This window comes from Ipomoea triloba, chromosome 13, assembly GCF_003576645.1.
Source record: "Ipomoea triloba cultivar NCNSP0323 chromosome 13, ASM357664v1".
NCBI classification, from domain to species: Eukaryota; Viridiplantae; Streptophyta; class Magnoliopsida; order Solanales; family Convolvulaceae; genus Ipomoea; species Ipomoea triloba.
The window spans coordinates 18,287,861-18,296,141 of NC_044928.1; the positions used below are offsets into that span (position 1 = coordinate 18,287,861).

Here is an 8,281-nt window from a genome sequence, read left to right on the forward strand (position 1 = left end):
AATTTTGTTGTTCAAAATTTAGGCAAATACATTATATACACTTATCAAATCTAAATACTTGATAATTTTGAAAAATATATTTGATTAAGATTGGCCTAGAATGATTATTGCTTAGAAACTCTGTTGACAGTAGTAAAAAAATAATACACGCTATAATCTAGACGGGAAGATTAAGCATCAATTTTAGGTTAAAAAATGATGGGTAATTTTGTCTCAAAATTATCTTTTTTCTTCCTAAAATCCATGGAATTAAAATCCCAAGGGGGGCCATGGGATTCTAATTCCATGAAAATGAGGGATTTGCAATTCCGTGGAATTTCAATTCCCTCCAACCAAAGGAAGGAATTTAGTTGCCTTTGGAATTAGGTGGAAATTAAGTGGGAATGGAATTCAAATTCCCTCCGACCAACTCCCTGTTAATGTCACAGTTTGAGAATAATTGGTTTTTTCTTTCTTATATAACTCTGAATCACAAGAAAAATTGAGTTATTATAAATTATGGCAGTTGTAACGAGACTTATTCAAAATAAGAGTCAAAACTTCAATGAAATCTTAGAGACAATAAATAATACTTGGTATGAGCATATTATTAATAAGAGTTAATTCCATTTTTGGTCAGGAATTTATAGGTGACAATTCACTTTAAATCATTTTTATTAGAGTATTCACTTTTGGTCCTAGTATTATTGTGGCCTGACCACTTTTGGTCCTTTATCAACAAATAAAGTTAAATAGCGTCTAATACAATGATAGTCTTCAATTATGAATGTTTTCAAAAAAAAATAAACATAAAAAATATAGCGGTTCAACATACTTTGTATAAAAAAGATTGAAATGTCTTTATATTTAATAATATTTCAACGACTTTGTTACTGGAGGACTAAAATTGGAATTAACTCTATTAATAACCAAAGTAGACAAGTATGTAGTCTTGACCATGGTTCGGTTCGAACCATCTAATTTGAACTGAACCGTGTACTATAGGATTTGAAGCAGAATTAGAACTGTACGGACAGTTATGGTTTTGGTTCAAAACCAGAATCAAACCAAAAACGCCGGTTCCGATTCTAAACCGGAAAAGAAAAATAAGTTTAACTATTATTTGATTAAAGTTTAAATAATAATTACGTATTTGATTCAAGTTTAACTATTATTTAATTGAAGTTTAAACTTTAAGTAACAATTTAAACCAAGTAACTTATAGCTCAATGACACCTTTATGGCTTTCCCAAATGAGAGGTCACGCGCTTCCATAGATTGAGAAAATATGTATAGACAGATATTACATTGTAATAGAGTTAATAGTACTAAAACATAACAAATTAAAATTTAACTATAACAAATATTTTTATTTTATTTAGTTTGACTTTAAAGTTTAAATATTTGATATAACCATTTAAAAAAATTAGAATGAATTTTTTTTTAAATGTTGAATTTTGACTATTTAAAAATAGCAAACATAATTTTTTTTTTTAAAAAAAACAGTTCCTGAACCAAAACTGGAGATTCCAATTCCTGTTTGCCATTCTCCAAAATCAAGAATTGCTGATTCAAAATCGAAAGTGAGCCATGGTCACCCTTAACTTTCTCCAAAACCAAGAATTGCCGATTCAAAACCTAAACTGAACCACAGTGACTCTAGCTTTAGCAAGCATGAGGTTAAAGGTTCAAATTTAGTCAAGGTTAGTTGTGGATTAATACCATATTTCCCATCTTTGAGATGTGGATATAGATAGTCAAATACAATGTGAAAAACGGTTGAGACTTCTTCCCATTGCGCACGTCTCTTTCCCCTTTCCCCTTTCCCTGCATTTTCCACGCTTCTCTATCCTCTTCTTCCTCATGCGCGCAGTGCCGCGCACACACTCTCTCTAACATAGTACGCACACGCACACTCTCTCTCTAACATAGTACTCCCTTAGCGCCCACTCTCTCTCTAACATAGTACTCCCTTAGCGCCCGTTTAGATCGTAAAAAAATATTTTAAGATAAGTGAAATTCAAATTTTATGGAAAAAAAATTACTAGGAAGATGAATTTCGTTGTTTGGTCGGTGCAAAAAAAATTACTTGGAATACTAATACTAATTTTGTTGTTTGGTTGGATTTAAAATTGTAAGGAATAACGAGTATAAAGATCTATATGCCCCTACAAATTAAGAAAAGTAATACTACGTAATAATTAGGAAAGAGCAAAGGGGTAAAATAATCCAATCATACCAATTTTTCTTCCCATCTTCCATGCACCAAGGATTTTGTTTTCATCAAATTCATGGAATTCATTTTTCAATGGAAAATGAATTCCATAAGCCAAACATCATAAATCAATATTTTCCTCCATTCTAAGGAAAACAACTTCCATGAAAAAATTTTTCCATCCAACCAAACATCCCTTAGTCCCATTTTATGGATCTAATTTGATTAATGAGGCTTAGATTGGCCAAGCACCTTAGGTTGAGAAAAATATATATGAACAGATACTACAATGTAATATGGTCAGTTGTATTCAAAAAAAAAAAAACGAAGCTTGATTGAAATTATTTTTAATCTAATTTTTAATAGTATTAAGTTTAATATTAGTATACAAAATTTATATATTAACTACACTAAAAGCACTATTAAACATACAAAAAATCAAATTTAAAAATAAGCAACAAATATTAACGAAAATAAACAAAAAAAAAAGTTAATTTGACCGAAGAATAATAAATAAGAAAGATAAAATGGTACAAAGGGAGTAATGCTCCCTCAATCACTTCCCTTAGATAAAGGTCAACCAATCATTATTGCATGAACCATAGTCCACACAGCTGTGTGGACCATAAATAAAAAGTACATTTTTTTTTTGAGAAAAAAAAAGTACATTTTTAATATACTAAAAGTACATTATTTTATATATACTATCGAATAATGTACCTTCAATACAAAAATAATATATTTTTAATATAATAAAAATGTACCTTATATTCATGATCTACACAGCTATGGTACACAGAATAATTTGCCAAGGTAAGCATCCAAAAATAATTAGACAGAGAGACGAGTTACCATTTATCTCTCTGACCCTCGGTTTCGAAGTATCCAAAATAAACACTGCAATTATTCATTCTCTTTAGGCAGAAGTAGACATTACATTCTACACATGGTGGCCTATGTATCGTTTAGTCAAACATAACATGTTTTCATTTACCAATTTCAACCGTGTCCTTTGCTAACTTGGACAAGATTTTTGTCTGCATATACACACAATACATATTGAAAAAGACTGAAAAGAACTTGCGTCATTTAAGGCAGCTAGAAAAATTTTAAAAACATGAAACATTCGAAATTTATGCGCAGTCCACTATGACTGCGGCATCAAAGAGATCATAGGATGCCAACTGACCTTCACTTCATCATGATGGATTTGATTTGCACACCAATTGCTTTCGTTAGCCAACAACAACGGTAAAGAACACTAGATTTTTGTCCAAGTTCATGGTACGATGCATATTGATCCTGGTAATCTTGAATTGGTCTCTGGGGCTTCACTATGTCATGCAAGGGGATGCTTGCTTGCTTCTAGAGGATGTGATGCTGGTTCAACCTCCTGTGGAATAGATGGGATACAAAAAAGTTGCTAATTAATGTCTACTTTCAGGAGCAAATTACCAGCAAAATAATATTGTCCATGTTGGGCCATTAAACAAAAATAAGAGAAAAGAGAGGAGGAGCAATTGAAGTGCAGTAATCCAATTGAAATACTTCAATTATCTTGCCCTAAAAGGTTGAATCCCCAATCCCAAGGGCCCCCCATACCCCAACCTGATAGAGCATTTAGGAGGGGATGTAAATCATGCCATCACGGTAACTCAGTGGCTCAACAGACAAGACCAAATACCGGTGCGCACAAGGGATCTGTCCACTTTAATTATCAAACATGCATGGCCAACAAGTTTCCAAAATCAGTTCCAGTCAAAGGATCATTTTTGTGGTTCCCAAAATCAGATTGTGGAAAATGAATTATTAATAGATGCATCAAGTCTTTGAAAAAGTCCGTACTCGGTAAAACTATTTTCAGGGGAAAGTAATAATCCAATTTGGAAAATAAAGTTTCTGAAGAATTACATATACTAATATAATATTAATGGCATCAAACACTCCCAAATGTCCAGGCATTGATGTGTAGCATTTGGAGATCTCCATCCCTAGGAGAAGAGGGGGAGTAAGAGGGGAGAAAGGCATTCATGTTCTCTCCGGAACAAGAGGGGGGAGGAAAGGGGTGCGTGCCTAAAGGCGCGTGCAGGCACGAACCAATGGCGGGCTTGCATGCCTGCACACGCGCGTGATGGTGGGGGCAAAAAAAACTGCCTCAACGATTGACCGTTGAGGCATAAATTTTGATTTTTTTAATTTTTAATTTCTATCTCTATATATACCTTAAACTCCCAAACTTTAAATTTGATTTCCTTTTCATTATCGTGTATTTCGTATATTTTCATTTAGTATTTAATATTTTGTATTTGCTTTCAAATTTCAACGTGATACTATTTGTTTCAATTTAATATTTGCTTTCAAATTTCAACGTGATTTTATTTTGATTTAAAATCAAAATTTGAAATTAAAATTATAATAAAGTGAATAAAGTAATAGATGAGGTGGAGGAGTGGGGCCCACAAAATGGGAGAAAGATTGGAGAGAAAATAAGGGAAGATATTAAGTGGTGATATGAAAGAGTTGGACCCACAAAATTGAGAGAAAATAAGAGAAGGTATGGAGATGCCCTTAGCAAGTGCCAAGTGGCAAACTGATACAATCTACATCTTGCTCTTCTGATTTCTGAAGCAAGTGGAAACAAGTGACATGTTCCAATAATATACCTCAGATTTATTACAGTATTAATGTTATTGAGACTTATAATTCAAACTCTTTAGATACCTATACCTAAGGGGCTTGAACATTTTCTATTTTTTTTTAAAAGAAAAACTAGAATTCAAATTCACGAAAACCTAGAGCTTGTGCCAATTTCATTATAGCCTAATAATTACTCCGTATATATGACTAGAAGGGCAAATGAGCTTAGAGGACAGCAGCAAATTTATTGCCTTTTCTATGAAGGGGAAACAGTTGCAGTGCATCTAAGAAAGAGGAAAAAGAAAAGACAACAATCACTATAACAAGAATACAAGATATTTATTTTTTTAAAAAAATCCTTCTTGTTTAGGTTGCATGCAGGAGAAGATTGAAGCATTGGGTGGTACTACTAATACCTCTTGAGAAAGCTGAACATTGGATAAAGGCTTAAGTTGGCAGTTCTCAATGTTTGAGAGTAGCTGGATTACAGTTTTCAGCTGAGGAACACTGCAAAAGTTACCATCAAAATTAGATCAATGAAGAATTTAATGCACCAAAATTAAAATTTAATGTACCATTTAATTTCCAAAGTAGACAAAAGTTTAATTTAATAGTTATATCAAACTATAGATCATAGAAGCACAATGTTAAATATTGGTACTTTCATTTCTTTAGAGACAATTACACACAGGCACGAATCTAAATGAACACCTAGATATAAGGTAGCACGGACAATATGGATAAACTGTGAAAATTGGCACTGAAATGGCATAAGGGTTAAAATATCAAACCATCTCTTTGGCAAATAATACCTTTTTTATGTTTATTACTTTCATATCTTAAGCAGATATGAATCATTAAAAATGAAAAGCTTCAAATGTCCTTCTGAGTCCTAAAGAATGGTGTCTTAGTATTTAAATGACCATGCGGATCACTCTTCAATAAGATTCACAATATGAACATTGTAGAGACTATAGTGGTGCTGGCAACAGTTCAAGCTCAAGCCCCAGCTGCTAAGCAAGCTCTAAGCAGCAAAACCATTTTATAAAATCAGTTCTCTTGGTAAAATAGTTATATGTTGTACAATGGAAGACCTAATAATCTATACTTATACTCCAAGAAGGAAAAAGATTTTGAATATTATCAATTACTCCACAAAAGGAAAGATTACCCTTTTTATTTAATTATCATCATTTTCACATCAAATGGAGATTTGACACAACCTAAAATTCAAATTTTCATTTTTGAACAGGTATTGACAATTGTACCACATGGAAAAGGGGGAAAAAGAATAACCATTGTAATCCTTGATCCATATGCGCATCCAATGATGAAATTATCTGAGGCAGTTGCTCCAATACCAACGATGTATTCTTGATTGTCGAGGTCTTAGCCAAAAGACTCTTTGGGAGTTTCTGCAGTTGGGCCTGGAAAATGGCTAGCAAGTGAGTCAAAAATATGAAATGGAGCATATGTTGATGTCTAACACAAAATAATGTGTGCCCTAAGTAATGGCTTAAGCTTCTTGCCAAGTAAAATACATACTTCCAGGGGTAACCCCAGCCAAGATGGGCTAAGGATACAAACTTGTAACGACAAGGTCACGAGTTCAAATCCCAGCCCTCTTGATTTGAGCCGGTAAGCTATGGCCAACCTAGGCTGGTTTACCTCCTTGTGGTCCTTTGCCGGCTAGTGTCACAAGGCGGGGTTTACCGAGTGCACCCCCTGGAATAGTGGCTGCAGGTTTCCCTCGTCACCCACTCACCCAACAAAAAATACATACTTCCATACTTCCAATATAATTATGCGAAAAGTTTGTTTTGAATCCTGCACTGCCATTTATCAAAGTATTCCCATGTTTTTGGCATATAAAAATCAGTGTGAACTCATAATTTCAATACCATAATGCTATACAAAATTATAACCGAATTACCGAAATACAGAGGTTAGCGCAGAACTGGTTCAATGCCATAATGCTATATAAATTATTTGGTACAGAGATTAACCCAGAATTGGTTACTTAATTTACAAATCCTTTCCTGTTGATGGCAAAATACCCTAAATACAGTGTCATTTTGCACCGTGAGCTTCATTCTTTTTAGGATTTATCAGTATTTCTCAGAAATCAAACTAGAGCAGGAATGTGTGTCGTATGTAGAGAATTGAGCAATTAAAATGTAGATTATACGAAAACAAATGTCGGAGAACAAGTTGAGTAAAAGAGAGCTTTTATGGATTTACCTGAGAAGGGGAAGATTGGAGCATGAGGTGGAGGAGATTGGAGGTGGACTGGACAGACTGAGTGATTTGATCGGCCACCATGGTCTTGGCCGACCCATCTCTGCCGCTCCCGCCGGCGCCGGACGACGTTGCCGCGGCCATATCTATTACGGTTTTACCTTCTTTGGTTGTACTCTCGTTAGATAATTTCTGCTTTCACGGAATATTTATATATTGATAGATTAATTCGCTAATATCTATATAATGAATTTCAGCTTTGCACGACTAATACATAGTAATTTCATCCCCTAACACTAAATTAATAAATACAAAATAATATAAAAACCAAATTATGAATTTTGATCATTAAGAGTTGATTTGGAAAAATGACTTCCAAAATTTATTTTTAAAATTTTTTAGTGTTTGGTTATTAACAAAAAATATGTATTTCAGTTAAAGAAAAAATTATTTATTTTAGTGAAATATGTCTTTCAATATTTTTACTCAAAACATATTTTTCAAATTATTATTTTATATTTAGTCATCTCTCTTTGAGTGGTGCCAAATGTACAAGTTGGCTCTCCATTTGTCCGGCTATTACTTAAACTAAATTGGACTAGTCTAATTAAAAATATGTGTCTGATCGGGGTGAACCGAACAATAAAAATCTTGAATTGGTATCGCTGGCAATTTATACCATGCACCGTGGTGAACGTAGCATTGTGCACCAGGAATCAAAACGGCGTCGTATTGTCCATTAGGCAGTAAGTGGACGTTATTTTGGGAATCACGTCCGTTTCCTCCGTTAACTTCCTAATATAAAAAAAAAAAAAAGAAACAGTGAATTTGAATTGTTTGTGTTGTGGCGGTTATGGCGATCTTCTTCTTCGATTTGTGAACTCACGAATAACAAATATACAATCGTAGCTCTTGGATTCTCAGGCATTAGGATATGCAAGGCGTCAATTCGCAGCAGGAGGTGGTTGCGACTGAAGAACTCGATGATCCGGTTGGATTGGCTATTTCAGGCGATCGTAATCCAGGTTTTTTATGTTTGATTTTGTGATTTTGTTTGTGTTTATGAAAATCATTGAATTCGTATGCTTTGATTCGTGTGTTTTGATTATATGATACGTGTGTGGATATTATGTGTATTCTTTTAATGAACTGTGAGTATTTCAGGCAATGTTTCTGTGTATTCATTGTAGTTGTATGTAAAACAGAGGGTGT

At 33.7% G+C, this 8,281-nt stretch overlaps 1 protein-coding gene across 1 annotated transcript; it reads right to left on the reverse strand.

The window, feature by feature from the left end:
• Positions 1 to 3,076: 3,076 nt before the first annotated feature.
• LOC116002547 (tobamovirus multiplication protein 2B) lies at positions 3,077 to 7,260 on the reverse strand. Its single transcript, XM_031242717.1, has 4 exons — positions 7,073 to 7,260; positions 6,128 to 6,258; positions 5,248 to 5,338; positions 3,077 to 3,587 (listed from the first exon to the last, which is right to left on the reverse strand). Exons 1-4 carry the CDS (start codon positions 7,211 to 7,213, stop codon positions 3,534 to 3,536), a joined length of 417 nt encoding a protein of 138 aa, XP_031098577.1. The 5' UTR covers positions 7,214 to 7,260; the 3' UTR covers positions 3,077 to 3,533.
• Positions 7,261 to 8,281: the final 1,021 nt, after the last annotated feature.

Excerpts from the sequence above, each read along its gene's own strand:
- LOC116002547 (XM_031242717.1), bottom strand. The coding sequence starts at position 7,213 with ATGGCCGCGGCAACGTCGTCCGGCGCCGGCGGGAGCGGCAGAGATGGG. Across the intron at positions 6,259-7,072 it reads TCCAATCTTCCCCTTCTCAG|GCCCAACTGCAGAAACTCCC; the intron begins GTAAATCCATAA and ends GCCATTTTCCAG. Across the intron at positions 5,339-6,127 it reads ATGGATCAAGGATTACAATG|TGTTCCTCAGCTGAAAACTG; the intron begins GTTATTCTTTTT and ends TAACTTTTGCAG.